At 40.9% G+C, this 19,825-nt stretch overlaps 1 protein-coding gene across 1 annotated transcript in view; it reads left to right on the top strand.

The window, feature by feature from the left end:
* Window positions 1–1,164: 1,164 nt before the first annotated feature.
* Window positions 1,165–19,825, top strand: part of LOC132573383 (glutathione hydrolase-like YwrD proenzyme) — a 45,408-nt gene continuing 26,747 nt past the window's right edge. The window contains exons 1-4 of the mRNA XM_060240886.1: window positions 1,165–1,278; window positions 2,329–2,482; window positions 10,271–10,424; window positions 10,993–11,199. Coding sequence (XP_060096869.1) covers window positions 1,182–1,278; window positions 2,329–2,482; window positions 10,271–10,424; window positions 10,993–11,199 — 612 coding nt within the window. The 5' untranslated portion in view covers window positions 1,165–1,181. The remainder of the gene's footprint in view (window positions 1,279–2,328; window positions 2,483–10,270; window positions 10,425–10,992; window positions 11,200–19,825) is intronic.

Here is a 19,825-nt window from a genome sequence, read left to right as displayed (position 1 = left end):
AACCCAGGGTTGTAATTCTAGCAAAACCCAAATATTTTATCTCTCTCTCTCCCCACCCGCCACGATTTACACATCATAACTAATTGCAATTTGTTGAACATTGGGGAATGTAAAACAGAATAATTCAGGAGGGCATTTTTATAAAGAGAATAAAGCTCTAGTATAATGGAATGGAGAGTACCTTTATAAAGGGAGTAAGATTGCAATCTATTCCTCTGTTTATTGTGTTTATTTACTGTATATATTATCTTGTTGCCCCTGGATGGTTTTCTCCATTTTTTGCTCTGTTTATGACATGTCTGAAATAGGTTTTTTTCTTCATTTTTTCTAGTTTTTGTGACTCTGGTCCAATGATACTTGGTGGTCTGGGAGCCATGTCTGGCTCTTTTGGACACTGATCCCCAATGTGGCATGATCTGCCCTATGTTCTCAGCAAGTGAGCAGTGTCATTTCCCTGTAAGGCTTGTGGCTGGCAAATAATTCACATCTTGAAATAGCTATTTCTGCAGGGGTTGAAGGACCACTAAGTTGTGTGTTCCAGGCCTCATGGCAGGGGTAAAATTCATCTTTACAGCAACCCCGTTTCTCTGTGTCATACACACCCTCATCCCAGCCCTCAGACTGCTGTAAGGAATGGAGAAGCTGGCTGTAAAGAAGAGAAAGTAAAATCACAGCGGTTTCCTGGGAAAAGAGCAAGCTGGCCCCAGTGGTGTGCTATTTTCTTTGTGACCAACTTGTTCTCTTTTTTGGGTGTTTTAGTAGTCTCACTCTCTTTCCTAAGCTTCTGTATCTCATGTTGAGAAGAGGGCAGAAGGCAGAGGGGGAAGCCCTTCCCATCATTCCAGATACACAAGGGCTGTCCAAAGTTCACCAATGGTGGGGCAGATAACCCTTCACGTGCAGAAATACCTTGGTAATTGAGAAGGTTATAGTTAATAGATTTAATATTTAAGAAGACACAATATAACTAATATTGAAGCTGGGATGATATTCATTAGCTCACTGGATAGAACTCAGTTCAGTAAAAACAAATGAAACATTGAAGAATAAGACCTGCGTCTTGTGTTTTGCAAAAACGTGTGGCATTTTGTGAAGTGCTGTTTGTATTTAATGACTGGTGGATTAAAAAGTTCTGTTCTTAATGTGTATTTCTTTACAGAATTCATGCTGTTATCCAAGTAATGTCTCAGATGAAGTTCTGCTCTCGAAGATCTCCCGTGGTTTGCATGAGTGGTTGTGTTGCATCCAGCCAGCCCCTTGCAACAAATGCTGGACTTGGTAATTTTCTTTGAATTGAATTGTTCCTTTGAGTGGGAGCTGGTGATTTCCTTGGGAGGGGGCTGTCTTTCCCTGTATATTGATTACAATCTTCTCACGACGGTCAGTGCAACCTTATATAAGAGTAATGGCACTTTTTTAATTTGCCAAAAGTGTATATACCCACTTTAATTAATCCATGACAGTCAAACCAAATATCTGCAGCAATTTCTTATTTAATGTTTGAGAATATGACAAAGTCAACATTAGCAGGAGGTTTCTAGTACCTTTATGGAAATAAGAATAGGAAATAGGAATAATCTTAGAATTGAATTTAGCTGTGTATGTTTGTGTATGTGTGGTGGAGACTTTCCTCCCCTCCAAAAAATGAGGCCTACTTTTTAGGAGGGAAAAAGTCATATATTTTTAAAGAAATAAGTTTCTCACAGTTTGTTTTTTATATACAAAATAAGGTTGTTATTCATCTTAAGCCTTCTGTGAGTATACCAGGCTATGCCTAGGTGAGATGAGATGACAGAGCTCGCAAAGAGAGCAAAAAAAACATACAAACGAACAAAAAACTGTGAAATTCAAATAAACTTCATGCTGGTTCTTTGGACTGCAGATCGACATCTTTACATGATTTTTTATTTAAGCACTTTTAGGCTGCTTGGAGGAACAAGAGACAGGAAGTTAATTGTCTTTTTCTAGTCCAAGTGACCAATCAAATTTAAATATGGACTTGCAGATGGGGGAGATACAGGTGACACTTCCTCTCTGGGTGTTATTCGTCTCTCCCATGCAAGATCGCTTTTCAACATTATATTTGGCATACAAAAGATGTGCCATTTACACTTCCTCTCTTCCAGTATCTGAATAACATGAAAAACCATTTTCTGATCACTTAATTAAACTTTGAAAAATCAGCTTCTCTTAATCTTTTAACTTTGATAATTCTGTAATGTAGACTTACTAAGCTAACACTTGCTATTCTGTATAACAAGTAGTTATGCTTTTAGACTCCCCTTCCCCCGACTATCCCCAGAAAGTTAATGATCTTCCTTATTGCAGATATTTTAAAGAGCAGAGGAAATGCTGTGGATGCTGCTGTAGCTGTAGCAGCTGCCTTAAATGTTACTGAGCCATGCAGTACTGGTGTAGGTGGAGACTGCTTCTGCCTCTATTATGATGCAAAAACCAAACAGGTGTATGGGCTCAATGGAAGGTAAGCTTCAAAGAAGGAGTATTTCTCATGTACTGGGACAAAGAGACGTTTTCTTAGTGTAATAGAGCTATAGTAGACTGGCATATTCAGCAGTATTTTGTCTTATGTATAAAGGAATTATGTCCTGCTTTTTCACAAGCAGTTGTGCTCAAAATTTAATAGCGCATGTTTTTATATAACATATTTATACCCTGCTTTTCTTTCCAATGGTGATCCAAAGCACCTTACAACATTGTTCTTTGATCCATGTTATCCTTACAACAGTGAAACAGGTTAGGCTGAGAGAAAGCGGCTGGCTCAAGGTAACCCAGTGAGCTTCCATGGCAGAGTGAAGATTTGAACCTGGGTCTTTCAGCTCCTAGTTCAACTCTCTAACCACTACACCAGGGGTTCCCAACCTTTTAAAGCCTGGGGGCACATTTGGAATTCTGACACAGGATTCTCCAGAGGGAACTCAGCATCTTTTAGTGATTCCCGGTCCGAGAGAGGTGAGGCTGACGGCTACCAGGTATCGCACCTTCTCAGTAGCAGCCCCCTACTGATGGAACCAGCTGCTGGAGGAGGTTAGAGCCTTGCGGGACCTTGCCCAATTCCGCAAGGCCTGTAAGACTATATTCTTCCAGCTTGCTTTCAGCTGACCTTGAGACTTGTAACAGCGGGAGGAATCCAGGGAATACTGACATCATCGAACTTGAATAATATCAGAATTAGCACCAACTGTTTTTAAATTGTTTTAAATTTAATTGATTTTATTATGATGATGCACTGTGTTAGTCTTCTATTGTTTTATGAATTTAATAAAACCTAAATTTGATAAAACCGAAACCTATGGTAGCTGCAATCACAAAATGGTTATCATAGGAAGTGGAGCCAACCAAAAAATGGCAGCCATAGGAGGTGGAGCCATTCACAAAATGTCAGGGAGTGAAGTTAAGCATAACTGTAAGAGTAACTTTTTGACATTTCAGGCAGAATAGTTGAACGAAAGCTTCGTCTGGCCCCACCTGCTTTCTAAAAACATTTGGTGGGCACCAGAAAGGGTGTCAGTTGGGCCATGGTAGCCAAAGGCACCATGTTTGGAATCCCTGCACTGTACCCTGCTGGCTATATAGATGGAGAATTGTTATTGCTATGGCAGTAAGAAAAGGCCAGATTATTGCCACTAACGTTACTGCATGAGAATAAGTACATTTTCATGGGAGGGAAAACAGGTTATTTGGATTGGATTTCTCAGTGGAATTTCAGATATGCAGTAAGGTGGATTTAGTTATACTATTTAAGCTTGTTGCATTTAAAAAGAAGAGTTTGGATTTATACCCCACCCTTCACTCAGAGTTGAGTGGTTTACAATCTCCTTTTCTTTCCTCTCCCTACAACAGACACGCTGTGAGGTAGATGGGGCTAAGAGTGCTCTTTCAAGTTTCAAGAACTGTGACTGACCTAAGATCACTCAGCAGGTGCTTGTGGAGGAGTGAGGAATCACACCTGGTTCTCCCAGATTAGAGTCCACGCCCTTAACCACTACATCAAACTGGTTCAGGACAAATGGCATTCAGATGAGGATGAATAGCATTTGTTCAGTTTTTGTGTGTATGCCTTCAGGCTTGTGTGCACAACATCACTCTAATTTATTTTCAAGCTGATCTTGATAAACATTAGAAAGACCATCTTGATGGATGTAAAGTCTACAGTTCTTGATTCATTTGGAAGGCCTTTGTTTTAATTAAGAGGTCATTGCCCAGCTTTGCACCTCATTTCCTTTTACTTCTGATTTTCCCACATTTTGAATTCTGTTCAAATTTTCATTATTGCAGAGGAATAACTGTCCTTCCACAACAGGTCAATACTGCATGTTAAGAGGAAGGTACTTTTAAAGGATACCATCAGTTCCATGTGCTTTTATGTTCCTATTGCTGTTTCAGGAAGCCAAGAGCAGAGTATGCTGCTAGTCATAAGCCTGCTTTTCCTTCTGCACCTTTTACAAAGAAACAGGAAATCACTTTAAATGTAATGTTTTTGAGGTGTTTCCAGGGGTTATGGAGTGCACACTGTGCCAGGCACCCCAATGAAAATATAATGAAAGCATCGTTTCCTTAGGAAACTATTTTCCATTATTCATTGCAATAGTTGATTGTAAAAGCATACTGGAGCCATTAAAAAGGAGCAAAATGAGCCAAATTAATCAAAAACCAGTGGGGAGCTTGATGGAAAAACACAGAGCAGAGCTTGAAGCGAAAGTTGCAACTTGTTCTAAAAAGCAACATGATGGCTGCCAGTGAAGCTAAATACCATGGTTGCTAGAGAATATCTGTAGTCTTTTAGGTAGCTGTGGTGGTGTACCCAAGTTGTCACCTTTTTCTACAAGGGTCCTGTTCTTTGAATAACCAAAAGGTCAAGTAAATATCGCAAAAAGACAGCATTGTTTTCACATCACAGATGACAACAGCACCACAAATATTTAGGCTCAAGTAGTCTACAGCTTAAGGTTGACTCAGCCTTCCATCCTTCCGAGGTCAGTAAAATGAGTACCCAGCTTGCTGGAGGTAAATGACTGGGGAAGGCAATGGCAAACCACCCTGTAAAAAGTCTGCCAAGAAAATGTCATGTTCTGATGTCACCCCATGGGTTGCACAGGGGACTACCTTTACCTTTTTTAGTCTTTGTTTTTGTTCAGTCGCACAGTTGAATCCGACTCTTTGTGACCCCATGGACAAAGTCACACCAGGCCCTCCTGTCTTCCACCATCTTCCAAAGTCTGCCCAAATTCGTGTTTGTTACGTCAGTAACACTGTCCAGCCATCTCATCTTTTGCTGTCCCCTTCTTCTTTTGTCTTCTGTCTTTCCTATCATCAGGATCTTCTCCAGGGAGTGCTCCCTTCTCATTTGGTGGCCAAAGTATTTGAGCTTCAGCATCTGACCTTCCAGGGAACAGTCTGGGTTGATTTCCCTTAGGACTGACTGATTGGATCTTCTTGCAGTCCAATGGATTCTCAAGAGTCTTCTCCAGCACCACATCTCAAAAGCATCTATTCTTCTGCGCTCGGCCTTCCTTATGGTTCAGCTCTCACAGCCATACTTTACTACTTGGAATACCATAGCTTTGACTATACGGACTTTTGTTGGCGGGTGATGTCTCTACTTTTCATTATACTGCCCAGGTTCACCATAGCTGTCCTCCCAAGGAGCAAACGTCTTTTAATTTCATGGCTACAGTCACCATCTGCAGTGATCTTGGATCCCAGAAATGTGAAGTCTGTCACTACGTCCATGTCTTCCCCTTCTATTTGCCAAGGTGTGATGGGGCCAGATGCAATGATCTTAGTTTTTTTGATGTTGAGTTTCAAGCCTACTTTTGTGCTCTCCTCTTTCATCGTCAACAAGAGGTTCTTTAGGTCCTCCTCACTTTATGCCATTAGAGTGGTATCATCTGCATATCTGAGGATGTTGATGTTTTCCCTGGCAATCTTAATTCCGGTTTGTGCTTCATCCAGGCCAGCATTCTGCATGATGTACTCTGCATATAAATTAAATAAGCAGGGTGACAATATACATCCTTGTCGAACTCCTTTTCCTATTCTAAACCAATCCGTTGTTCCATATCCCATTCTGACAGTTGCTTCTTGACCCTTATACAGGTTTCTCAGGAGACATGTGAGGTGGTCTGGTACTCCCATCTCTTTAAGGACTTGCCACAGTTTGTTGTGATCTGCACAATCAAAGGCTTTAGCATAGTCAATGAAGCAGAAATAGATGTTTTTCTGACACTCCCGTGCTTTCTCCATAATCCATCGAATGTTGGCAATTTGATCTCTAGTTCCTCTACCTCTCCAAAACCCAGCTTGAACTTCTGGTAGTTCCCAATCTACATACTGCTGAAGCCTAGCTTGTAGGATCTTTAACATGACCTTGCTGGCATGTGAAATGAGTGCAATGGTGCGATAGCTTGAACATTCCTTGGCATTACCCTTCTTTGGGATTGGAATATAAACCAATCTTTTCCATTCCTGTGGCCACTGTTGTGTTTTCCAAATTTGTTGACATAATGTGTGCATCACTTTAACAGCATCCTCTTTTAGGACTTTGAATAGCTCAGCTGGGATACCATCATCTCTGCTCGCTTTGTTGTTAGTAATACTTTCTAAAGCCCATTTGACGTCACTCTCCAGCATGTCTGGCTCAAGATCGTCATCGATTTCACTGTCATGGTTGTCCCAGACATTGAGATCCTTGTATAATCCTTCTGTGTATTCTTGCCACCTCTTCCTGATCTCTTCTGCTTCTGTTAGGTCCCTACCATTTTTGTCCTTTATCATGGCCATCTTTGCACGAAACGTTCCCTTGATTTCTCCAATTTTCTTGAACAGATCTCTTGTCCTTCCCATTCTATTATTTTCCTCTATTGCTTTGCATTGTTCCTTCTGCATTCAGTTGAGTGAATCTTTCCTTTTCACCTTTACCTTTCACTTTCCTTCTTTCCTCAGCTATTTGAAAAGCCTCATTAGGCAGCCACTTTGCTTTCTTGCATTTCTTTTTCTTTGGGATGGTGCTGATTGCTGCCTTCTGTACAATGTTATGAACCTCCATCCATAGTTCTTCAGGCACTCTGTCTATCAATTCTAGCTCCTTAAACCTATTCTTCACCTCCACTGTATATTCATAAGGGATGTGATCAAGGTCAAACCTGAATGGCCTAATGGCTTCCTCAGTTTTCTTCAGTTTGAGCCTGAATTTTGTGATGAGTAGCTCGTGATCTGAGCTGCAGTCAGCTCCAGGTCTTGTTTTTTAGTCTACAGGTATCCAATTCTTTTTTACTGGCTATCTTTAAGAATACATGCAGCTACTGTTTTTCCTGCTGTATAGATGCAGTGATAGAGAGAGAGGGAAACCACACCTCTGTATCACTGCATCTATACACCTCTCAATCACTGCATCTATACAGCAGGAAAAAAAGTAGCTGAATCTCTCCATGTAGTCCAAAGGGATCTGTTGAGGCTGGGTGAGTTGGCGTCAACGTGGCAGATGAGGTTCAGTGTGGCCAAGTGCAAAGTAATGCACATTGGGGCCAAAAATCCCAGCTACAAATACAAGTTGATGGGGTGTGAACTGGCAGAGACTTACCAAGAGAGAGATCTTGGGATCGTGGTAGATAACTCACTGAAAATGCCAAGACAGTGTGCGATTGCAATTAAAAAGGCCAACGCCATGCTGGGAATTATTAGGAAGGGAATTGAAAACAAATCAGCCGGTATCATAATGCCCATGTATAAATCGATGGTGCGGTCTCATTTGGAATACTGTGTACAATTCTGGTCACCGCACCTCAAAAAAGATATTATAGCATTGGAAAAAGTCCAGAAAAGGGCATCTAGAATGATTAAAGGGTTGGAATACTTTCCCTATGAAGAAAGATTAAAATGCTTGGAGCTCTTTAGCCTGGAGAAACGTCGACTGCGGGGTGACATGATAGAGGTTTACAAGATTATGCATGGGATGGAGAAAGTAGAGAAAGAAGTACCGTACTTTTCTCCCTTTCTCACAGTACAAGAACTCGTGGGCATTTGATGAAATTGCTGAGCAGTCGGGTTAAAACGGATAAAAGGAAGTACTTCTTCACCCAAAGGATGATTAACATGTGGAATTAGCCACAGTGTGTATATATATGTATATGTGTGTGTGTGTGTGTGTGTGTATGTGTGTGTGTATATATATATAATTTTTTGGCCACTGTGTGACACAGAGTGTTGGACTGGATGGGCCATTGGCCTGATCCAACATGGCTTCTCTTATGTTCTTATGTTAAAGGCAGCCAGTAAAAAGAAATGGATACATGTAGACTACTTGATCCTAAATATTTGTGGTGTTGTTGTTGTTTGTGATGTGAAAATAATGCTGTCCATTGCAGTGTTTCCGTTGCAGCAAGACAGTAAATGACACCTAAGCGTTAGATCTTGCCAATGAACTCTGCATGTTTGTTTTCACCCAGAACTACTTCAGGTTTGGTGAGAATTTATGCATTCAAATCAGTGACACAGCACCTTGCATGGCTCCACAGTATGCCAACATTTTCATGGCAAGTCTAGAACAGCATTTTCTGAATACCTATCCATTCGCACCTCTCCTTTCCTTGAGATGCACTGATGTCATTTTCATTGTCTGGACAATACCTTGCCACAAATTGTATTAGGCCATATTGAACTCTTGCTATTTTCTTCTGCTACAGACTAACACAGTTACCCAGCAAATGTTTTAACCCCATTCTTTTCATTTTTGAAGTTAGAGTGACAAGTGTCATATTCTATGAAACTGAAAGATTGCAACCCACTTTTAAGTCCATGGCTAATTTCAGAAATGAGGTTAATACTTATTACTCTACACATGTTTCATCCACACATTTTATCCGCTTCCTTTCCACAGGCATGCTCTATATATAGCAAGGGAAGATTGGGGGGCATATTCATTTCTCACTTAGCAGATATGAAGATAAAGGCACGTATTAAAGATTCTCCATTTTCCTATCATAACTTCTTCAATGCAAAGGCATTTGCACTGAGAACAGAGCTTCCACTCAGAGTTTTATGAGCATTTCTTTCCATCAGCCAGTATTCTCCCCTGCCATTTCCCCTTGCTGTATCATTAGAGGGTTTTTTGAGTGCTTAAAAAAACAACAACCACTTATTCCTATTGTGTTGTATCATAATAATTTCATAATGATCTATTGACACTATCTACTAGTTTCCCTGAAGCAGTACTTTACCCATTTTTGTTCAACATTTACTTTTAAAAAATGGAAGCTGAGAATTCAGAGGAACCAGTAGATCTTGGCAGCAGGTATTTATAATTTGATTCATTTATTTACTTAGTTCTGATCTATCACTCCAGAGTCCGAAATGACTGGTGCTTGCACAGGGGACTATCTTTACCTTTTTTAAACCTTCTAATTCTAAGTAGGATTCAAGGTGGATTACATTGTGTAAGACTCAAATAGCGTGAAATATCCAGTCAACCATGCAATAGGACTAGGCTCATAAAAATTAGAAACAATGCAAAAAAAAGTAGAACACAATGCAGTAAGAGCAAGATAATACATACAGTAAACAGTGGAATAGAATACAGGCTTGTTCTCTTTATACAAGCACTCTCCATGCCATTATAACTGCAGTTTGGATGCCAAGAAGAAGAAAAACTTAGGTATGGATGCAACCAAAGTGAAAGGCTACAACTTCATAATCTAAGAAAAATTTCAAAGCATGCTGTTTCTGCCATCTATAAAAGCAACCATTATAAACGATACCCAGTCAGTCACGAAAGAGCCCCAGCATTCTATACAGAGCAGTCTAAAATAATATATAACAACAACCTATTTTTGGTTCAAACATTGTGCATTGGCAGCTCTAAAGGAAACCTCCAACCCACTGATTCCAAGAAGGAATGGAGAGTGCTTTCAGGCCTTCTCATTGAACAGTTTTTGTAAGCTTCAGTGTGATAAGAGTTGTTTATTCTTTATCCCTGTAGGGACATTTGCTTTATTGCTTTGCATTTTCAAGCAACGATTTTTAAAGTTTTGTCCCCACGCTAAAGATTGGTCAGGTATCTGTGTCCCAACAAATGTCAAACATGGTATATGTTCTAAGAAGCACTAGTTTTAATGCAAAGCCCTGCGGGACCCCACAGCTTATTTCCCTCCTTTGTGAGAACTGTCCTTTTACTTGGACCTCTGGCTGAGGCTCCCTGGTATCAGTCTGTATGCTTATTGCCCTTTTCCATGTGTACATCTGATTTTCATTGCAGTGGGAGGTCTCCACAGTTTCTTACTCTTGGGCTGCTGAAGGAACATGGCTTTGATGAAGCAAATCCTCCACCTCCTCTACACGCATATAATGTCACGGTACCTGGTGCAGTGGCTGGCTGGTGCGATGCTGTTGAGTTGTTTGGAAGCAAAAATGTGAGCTCCTAATGAGTATGTTTGTTTAAAAGTACAGTATGTTTGGGACTGCTTCTTAAGGAGAAGACATCATGTGTGATGTTCTAAAGGCTAACTAGACCTTGCTATTTCTTTGGAATGTTTTAGCTTGCCCTACTAATGCTGTGAGCTCTGTAGATTTGAGTGTAAGTAGGAGGGGAAATGTTGGTGCCTTGTTCAGGATTACAATTCCCTGAAACCCCAAGCCGCAGAAGAAATAAGTAGTTAGAAGCTCTACCTGCATTTTAGATTGAGCATAATGTGGCAGTCAAAAAATACTCCCCAAGCCTTTTCTTCCTTAGGAAATTTCCTGTAGGAAAGATAAAAATAAGTCTACTTTTTAATGTAGGCATCTTGAAAATGTTTATGCTGCTAAACTTTCTGGAGAGGTTGGGGATGTTTTGAATTAGACTAGAGTATGAATTAAGCTTCATAAGCTGTTGTTGGAACAACTCTTGATTGCAAATACAATGGGACACAGGTTTGTTTTTTAAGATGCAACTCCACTGAAAATAATCTCACAGTCTTTCCTGCTTATTTATTTATTCAGCTTTCCATGGGGCAGATACTGCAGCCAGCTATAGAACTGGCTGAAAAGGGCTTTCCGGTGTCAGAGATTACTTCCTACCACTGGAAGCATGATGTTCATGTTCTTCAGGCTGCTGGAAACCCACATGGGAAGGACCTATTGATTGATGGCCAGGCGCCTGAGCATGGTCAAGTTTTTCACAATCCATTTTTGGCAAACACTTTTAAGGTAAGGAGATCTGTCTTAAGCAAGTATCTCTGGATGCTTGGGGTTAACAAAGGGTCAGCTGCAGAAGTCCTGGTATCATCTTTAGAGACTTGTATCCATGAATAGATTTATTGTGATTGCATTTGTACCCCAACCAGCCAAAAACTGGCTCCCAAAGCATCTGACAGAAATGATATGATTTAAATGAATCCATTAAAATGTTATTTAAAATTATTTTTGCATATCTATTTAGCCTGTCTGCTGCATTTTCTCCTTCTGGTCTTGCTGATTGTAATTGGCTGATGGGTTTAGGGGCTTTCTCATCTAGAGCTGGACCCAAGTGTGATGGATGACAACAATGATGAATATGATATTGGATTTATACCCCACCCTTCATTCTGAATCTCAGAGTCTTAGAGCAGCTCACAGTCTCCTTTATCTTCCTTCCCCACAACAGACACCCTGTGAGGTAGGTGGGGCTGAGAGAGCTCTCACAGAAACTGCCCTTTCAAGGACAGCTCTGCAAGAGCTATGACTGACCCAAGGCCATTCCAGCAGCTGCAAGTGGAAGAGTGGGAAATCAAACCCGGTTCTCCAAGATAAGAATCTGGACACTTAACCACTTCACCAAACAGGCTCTCTGGATGATCGGGGTCTGCTGTTACTGTACTCCTTGCAAATGTGTGGTATGTTTGTGGACTAGGACTGTGGAATCCTGGGTTAGAACACCCACTGTGCCCATGACTTTGGATCAGTCACTCTCACAGTCTAGCCTACCTATAAGATTGTTTTGAAGATAAAGTAACAGTGGGGAACCATGAATACCACCCTGAGCCTTGGAGGAAAGGTTGGATAGGGTTATTTAAAAATATTTTCTTCTTAATTTACATTGTAAAGCTGCTTAACATTTTGGAGGCTAGCACAGCTGGCTAAGAAGCCTCTCTTTGTTTATCAAATATTCCTAGAAAGTCAAACTGTCAATTTGTAGTTGCTCCATATTTAAGAAAGCTGGGAATCAAGTTACAGTTAAATTTTTGTTTTGAATCCTAGTCAAGAGTTGAGGATTCTAATGATCTTCAGATTGTGCAAAAGTCCCTCAAGGATAAGATGTTGTCCACCCTTCATAGTGATGTTCCATGATTAATTTTACCTTCAGGACTGTGTGCAGTTCAATAAAATGTACAACAAACTGAACATCTGGTTTTATGCTATATGATTAATCCGATGCTAATTTGTGAAGTATTCTGTCTCAAAGCTTGGTAATTCTGTGGCAGCAGTTTGACAGCAAGATTCTGCTATGATATACATCAGAACCACATCCTTTGCTTGTTTAGATTTCAAAGGAGGTACTAAAGGCAGGCTGGTTAGGCAAAATAAGCAGGAGTCTTGTGTTACCTTAAAGACTAACAACATACTTTGTTCTAGGACAAGATTTTGCCAGATCCTGGTTGGGAAACACCTGGATATTCTGGGATGGAGCCTCAGGAGGATGGGGACTTTAGTGTGGTACAATGCCATAGAGTCCAGCCTCCAAAGCATCCGTTTTCTCCAAGGGAACTCATCTCTGTAGTCTGCAGATGAGCAGAAATTCCAGGGGATCCCCAAGTCCCACCTGGAGGCTGGCATCCCTAACAAAACCCAGTTTTTCAGTTGCTATAAGTGGATCCTCATTTTGCATTCATGTAGTCAATCTGAAAAACAAACAGCAGGATCCATTGACCATTAAATGTACAGAATGAAGAAAGTTTCAAACCGAATGAGGAAAAATCCACTCACTAGTTAAGCTAAGCTAGTTAGCACCTATAATGAGTCACACACTTTTAAAAAGAGTGTTGAGTTGTAGTAAAATAAAAAACCCCTAAACTTCAGTTAAATCCTGAACAGTAGTGTGTGAAACTTTTGAATAAATATAGATTTGCTCAGTGTGGAGAGCGGAAGGGAAGGGCATTGCTGACACATGATAGTGCATATCTCATCGGAGGATGAGCAAGTAGATGAGCTCAGAATGGAATATCTGATATTATTAGGTCTCATAATGGTTTTGCTTGAACATATATGGGATAATTAAGCCACTTAGGAACTATTTTTTTGCTGATTTGTTGAACAGCAGATTAGCTGGGACAGTGCTGGATGGGAAATTGATCCCATGCTACTTTTCACTGGCCCCATCAGGATCTCTTGGTAGGAAGTGAGATTTGCAGTCTGAGAGAATGGTAGAGAGTAGTATTTATCAAAAGAGAAATGTTTTAACCAGTAGAAGTATGGAAATGTTGTACATAAAATTTAGTTTCAGTTCAATTAAGTTTGATTCCTGACTAAGCTTTACTTTAGCAAATGTTTAAAAATGTTTGTTCTGATCATAAACCTCAGTATCCTGACTCACAAACGCTGCCTCTTAGCCTTATTATGAAACTAATGTAATGCTGAAAACCAGCTCTACTGCCACAGATATAAATAAATAGAACAGGGGAGATGGAATTGAAGAAAAGAATGTTTTTTTGTTGTTATTACTTGTCTTCTTCCCATTCCACTTTCCAACTTATATTAATGTAGTTTCATCCACTAGTGCTTTAAAACCTGCTTGTGTTTTCCCTCCTTGTTCTTTCATTTATGTAGAACCTGCCTCTGGGCTCAAGGTCGTGGATGACATGCTGCAGTGTCCTTACGTGCTTGTGTCAGCAGAGGTGACATGACCTTCCATGGTTGCTCTTGATTTAGGTGTTCTGATGGCTCAAAGAACTGAGCAGCTGTAGGTCAGGTTCTTCAGAAGGGAATGTTAAGGGACAGTGGACAGATCTTGCTAAGATGAGTATAAACTGCACAGATAGAAACAGTAGGTCATGCTACTTTGAATGACAGCTTCCTAGTGCAAAGAAATTGAGCAGTTACAGAGCCTTGTAGGGAGCAGAGTCCATCCGCCACAGACATATGGTGCATGTTGCTTGGTGTAGCTAATCAAAACAAATGCTACACGTCTATTATTTTCCTTTAGAGTACAGGCCATGTCGACAAGTATCCAGAGGTTTACTATCAGCATACCCAAGTGTTTTGGTGTGTCCCTTGAGAGTTTTTTTTACATGTTCCCTTTTTTAAATCACAAATCCCCTTGATTTCAAAAGGACTTTGTGATGTGGCATGGTGGGTTGGTATTTCAGGAAGTTCAAAGGTTTTTTTGTTGCAAAGAACTATTTGTGCAATTCCTTGGATCCTAGCCATAGTGTTCCTGAAGTTTGTCTAAAGTATGTATGGAGAAGATTAATATTTCTAGGCCTCAAGTACAGCTGTTCATGTTCAGCTGTAAATGCTACACAACACTGAAAGTTGGCATGAAATACTGTTTGCATTTGATGGACTGGGCTGTTGTTTGTGAAGCTCATGCCTAAGGTAACCACAACCATTCTGCTGACAGATTTTATACCGTTATAGAGAAGTATACAGTAACAACATGTTTTTTCATGTCCTATGGTATTTAGTTCATTGTAGGGATACACATAATGGGGTAGAATTAGCCATCTTCCAGGGAGCCTTCCTTCAATTTGAGGATTCTTCTTCCAACCTGAGTTGTTTCTTCCACCTTCTGAGATGCTTAGGTGTAAGGAAGTCTCCTTGAACTGGAAGAAAGCTTCAAACTTTGCTCAGGGAGGGGGGGTCCACCCCCACCTACAGAGCAATGTGTGCACTGTATTTACATTGAATACAATGAAGCAGTCCCTGGAGACGTTTGTTTTCAACTTCAGATGTTCCTTTTTCATCTGGGAATGCTGGAAGAACTCTTGGATGTGTGTGAGTGTGGGTGTGTGCAAGGCTTTTTTTCTGAGGGAACGCAGCAGAATGGAGTTCCGGAACCTCTTTGTGGAAACAAAATTCTCAAAAGTTTAAAAGTTCATGAGGGGCACCCATGTGTTTCTCCTTTCCTTCCCTTCTGAGAGTTCTGGCACCTCTTTTTCCAGAAAAAAAGCCCTCTGTGTGTGTATGAGAAAAGCAGCTTCTTGAGAACCCAGTTTCTGCCTGTGCTAATAGTAGGTTGCACCCACATATTGTGTGATATTGTTCAATTGCTGTGCTACAGGAAAAATTCATAACTGGTTTTCATGTGTGGACAAGCCAGATGGGAATAATTCCTGTAACACAACAGTAGTGCAATATCCTATGCTGTATGGGTGCAGTCATGGAGAGGATTTTTCAAAAGTGACACAGACAAGAGTACATTTTCTGGTTTTGGTATAAGAAATATGTGGGTTTTCCAACTTTCTAGGAAATTGTGATTTAGATTAAAACAACCTGCAAGAGGAAGTGACCAAGGACTGCATTCCCTTCAAATGTTTTGCTAGCTGCAGTGTTTGTTTGTTTGTTTTTAACACAAAACAACACTTTATTTATCAATTACTTGTACAGAACTAGGTTATACATATATATAAATACACACAAATACATACATAAACCATCACCCAACCCTCCACCCAAGGAGCTTAATAGGCATCACCATAACAGAGTTCCAGTTTCTTCATGCTAAGACCCATACTTTTTATCCAATCATATAGATAGTCCCAGGTCTTTCTACAATCTCATATATTACCGCCTTTTAATCTTACAGTTAGGGTATCCATCTTAGGTGCATCTAATAATCTTTGTAAAAACTCTCCCCTGTCTGGCAGTTTAGAGATATTCCAATACTTTGCATACAAAATTCTTGCAACAGTTATTATATGCAGCAACAGTTTCTTCTCTTGTTTAGGTAAATTCCCTTTATAGACATTTAATATATATAATTCTGGAGAATGTTGAAGCCTTATTCTTAATATTTTTTGTATCCATGTACTAATCTGGGCCCAGTATTTCCTGGCGAATTCACACTGCCACCAAATATGATAGAGGGACCGCTAGCTGCAGTGTTTTAGGTGAGGTTGATCTGGGTGGTTTACATATTCTATAAATGACAAGCTTTTCTTGACTAATACATCTTGTTAATATTTAACAGTTTGGTGCCAGGTGGTAACCTGGTTCATAGAGAGCAGTAAATGAATTGATGACATGAGAAGAATGAGGAAATGGGTTCCTCCTTTTATTTATTGCTTTGCTGGTACCAGGTACCAACAGTTTACCTTCTTTGGTTCCCCTCCCCATTTTTTTTGAAGGGGATCTTCCTTGGAATCTGGTCGAGAATCACAGGCAATTTCCTTTTTGTGTACAGAAGCAGATAGTTCTGTTCTTTGAATTCTGTAGCCGTTTACTGTGCATACTGTAATTTTTTAATTTTAAAATTTAGCCTTGCTTTCTAAATAGATCTATGTCACAGATCTAGAATTGAAGTGTATGTGTGTGTTAAGTGCCATCAAGCTGCATCTGAAAAGGAGTGCCAGCCTCCAGATGATGGCTGGAGATCTCCTGCTATTACAACTGATCTCCAGGAGACAGAGATCAGTTCACCCGGAGAAAATGGTTGCTTTGGAAGTTGGACTCTATGGCATTATATCCCACTAAAGTCCTTGCCCTCCTCAGGCTCACCCCACCCCAAATCTCCTGATATTTCCCAACCTGGGGGTGGCAACTCTGCTTCTGACTTATAACAACCCTGTGAATTAATGACCTCCAAAACATCAGCTCAAGTCTTACAAACTGAGGCCTATAGTTTCTTTGAGTGAGTCAATACATCTCATGTTGAGAAATCATGACATGGAGCCAAAGCTGCTCTTCCAAAGAGAAGAAGAGTGTTTGTGTTGGTGCAGGGTTTTCTGATTATTTCACATCCAATGTGCTTCTCCCCCCCCCCCACTCACATCCTCCCCATGGGTTCCTCATCCTTCAATAGTAGGAACCATAGCAGGGAAGGGTGGCAGCAGCAAAGCCACTGTGTTCCTTGAGCGGAGCTGCTTGTGTTGAATTGGAACCAACCAAGCCATATAACCACCAGGAACCATGTCCTGTTAAGGGTTGCCAAGTCTAATTCAAGAAATATCTGGGAACTTTGGGGGTGGAGCCAGGAGACTTTGGGGGGTGGAGCCAGGAGACATTAGGGGTGGGGCCAATATCAAGGCTGTGACAAGCATAATTGAACTCCAAAGAGAGTTCTGGCCATCACATTTAAAGGGACGGCACACCTTTTCAATTCCTTCCTTCCATAGGAAATAATGAAGGATAGGGGCACCTTCTTTTAGGGCTCATAGAATTGGACCCCCTGATCCAATCTTTTTGAAACTTGGGGGGTATTTTGGGGAGAGGTACTAGATGCTATACTGAAAATTTGGTGTCTCTACCCCAGAAAACAGCCCCCCCAGAGCCCCAGATACCCGCAGATCAATTCTCCATGATTTTCTATGGGAATAAATCTCCATATGGAATAATAGAGTTCCCAGCAGACATTTCCCTCCCCTCCCCCCGCTTTCTGATGACCCTGAAGCATGGGGAGGGTCTCCAAACCGGGGGATCCCCTGTCCCCACCTGGGCATTGGCAACCCTAGACCTGTTCTGTTCTGGTCGTTCTGGAATGATGTGCACAATCATAATTTGATACTGCTAGGCCTGATTTCATAATCAGGAATATGTTTCATTTTTTCAGCATATAGTTCTGAATATAGTTCCAAATTGACAGATTTATTCTAGCACAGGCAAAGAATGCCTGGGCATCTTTAGCTGTCTCTCCTTTTCACATTATTGCCAGTCAGTCTTAGGCTGTTGGGTGGGTCCAGAGAATTAGAACTCCATTTTATGATTCATAAGTAATTACAGAGATGCAACAAAGAATATTAGGCATGTTCAAGAGCCAGACTGGATTAGAAGTTGATGGGTCAATGCGTGGATTAATGAATGGATCTCCCAAGTAGCTTTTATTAAACCTTCTCACCCATTATATGGATTGAACTTGCATAGACTTCCCAATCCCCAGGTCCCAGCGGGGGATCCCCTGATTTTACAGGCTTCCCCCCTCCCCCAGCCAGCTGGCCAGCGGGGGAAGCCCCGCCCGCACAGCCATTATGCACCTCCACCAACAATTCCCATAGGGAATGAAGGGGAATTGATCAGCGGGTATCGGGGGCTCTGGGGGGGGCTGTTTTTTGAGGTAGAGGTGCAAAATTTTCAGTATAGCATCTAGTGCCCCTCCCCAAAATGCCCCCCAAGTTTCAAAAGGATTGAACCAGGGGGTCCAATTTTATGAGCCCCAAAATAAGGTGCCCCTATCCTTCATTATTTTCTATGGAAGGAAGGCGTTTTAAAAGGTGTGCTGTCCCTTTAAATGTGATGGCCAGAACTCCCTTGGAGTTCAATTATGCTTGTCACACCCTTGCTCCTGGCTCCGCCCCAATGTCTCCTGGCTCCACCCCCAAAGTCTCCTGGCTCCACCCCCAAAGTCTCCAGATATTTCTTGAATTGGACTTGGCAACCCTAAACTTGCAGCAAGGGGGAGTATTTTCCCTATATTTTTTCCCGACCTGAAGTGACTTGACTGAAGCTAATACTTGCCCTGCTGGGGAAGGTATATAGGTGGTCTCCAAGGAGAACATTTCAGGTCAGGAATATGACATAGGGAAAGCTTTAATTCCTCCTCCCCTTGTGCATCATGGCCTTGAGTCATGGCCTTGAGTCAGGGAGCCCTGGCAATGTCTGTTTACTCAATAAAACAAAGCTGTTCAGATTTGACCTCCCAAAATCTCATAACCTGATAGGCTAGGAATGCTCCGACTGTCTGAGCTTTCCACAAACTATGCAAAATGGAATAATTCAAGAGGGGTATTTTTGCACAGGTAAATAGATCCCTACTGTAATGAAATAGCAGAAAGTTGCATTGGTAAAAGATCAGGGACTGTGACCTACACCACTCTGTTGCTTTCTAACACTAAGTATGCTTCAGACCAGGTAGTTTTTGCACCACTTAACATATGTTTAATAGCGCATGCTTTTTTTTTTAAAGCTCTGTTTGAAATGTCTGTTTGTTTTCAGATTTCTGTAGTCCAAACCCTATTGTATTGCTCATTGGATGTCCCATTCTATTGGTTACCCTTGATTACATTATGTAATCTCACTTTGAGTCTTGCTGAGAAAAGTGGACTATAAATAATCACATAATAATAATAATATGAATTTTGCTCTAAATCCTAATTAATTGTGCTTTCAAGGATCATTTCATACATTATGGCAGTTGCACATAGAAGTCATGTTTCTGTGTTGTATTTCTTCTGTGCAGTGGTTGTAATATGTGGTTCATCATGTTGTTACTCCTCTTTTTGATGGGGGAATTAGCAAAAGGTAGACCTAGGTAGAGCTATTTTGTAGCAGGGATCTTTTACCAATAATACAAAGGTCCAGTATCAGAAGGAAGACTCCAGAGTTAAAATAGTTTTTAAAAAGTTTGCTAAGAAAAATATGTAAAAATACAGTTACACATACACAAGCAATAAATACATGCAATCAGAAGACTAGGAAAATAGTGGTGAGGAATAGAGACTTTTAGGAATTATTACAGAGGTAATATTTACCTAATCCAGATGCGCAGACATAGAAATTAAAGATGGAGATGTGCACAGCCATCGTGCCACGTCTAAGAGGCCCATTACTTAGAGTAATGGGAGTGCAACCTGTCTATGTACCTAGATTGAACACTGTCATGTGATTTGCTCTCAGCGTTTGGAGGGGCAGGGACCCTCCCAGAGCT

Source organism: Heteronotia binoei, chromosome 6 (assembly GCF_032191835.1).
Source record: "Heteronotia binoei isolate CCM8104 ecotype False Entrance Well chromosome 6, APGP_CSIRO_Hbin_v1, whole genome shotgun sequence".
NCBI lineage: Eukaryota > Metazoa > Chordata > Lepidosauria > Squamata > Gekkonidae > Heteronotia > Heteronotia binoei.
This window is presented reverse-complemented; position numbering and strand designations above follow the sequence as displayed.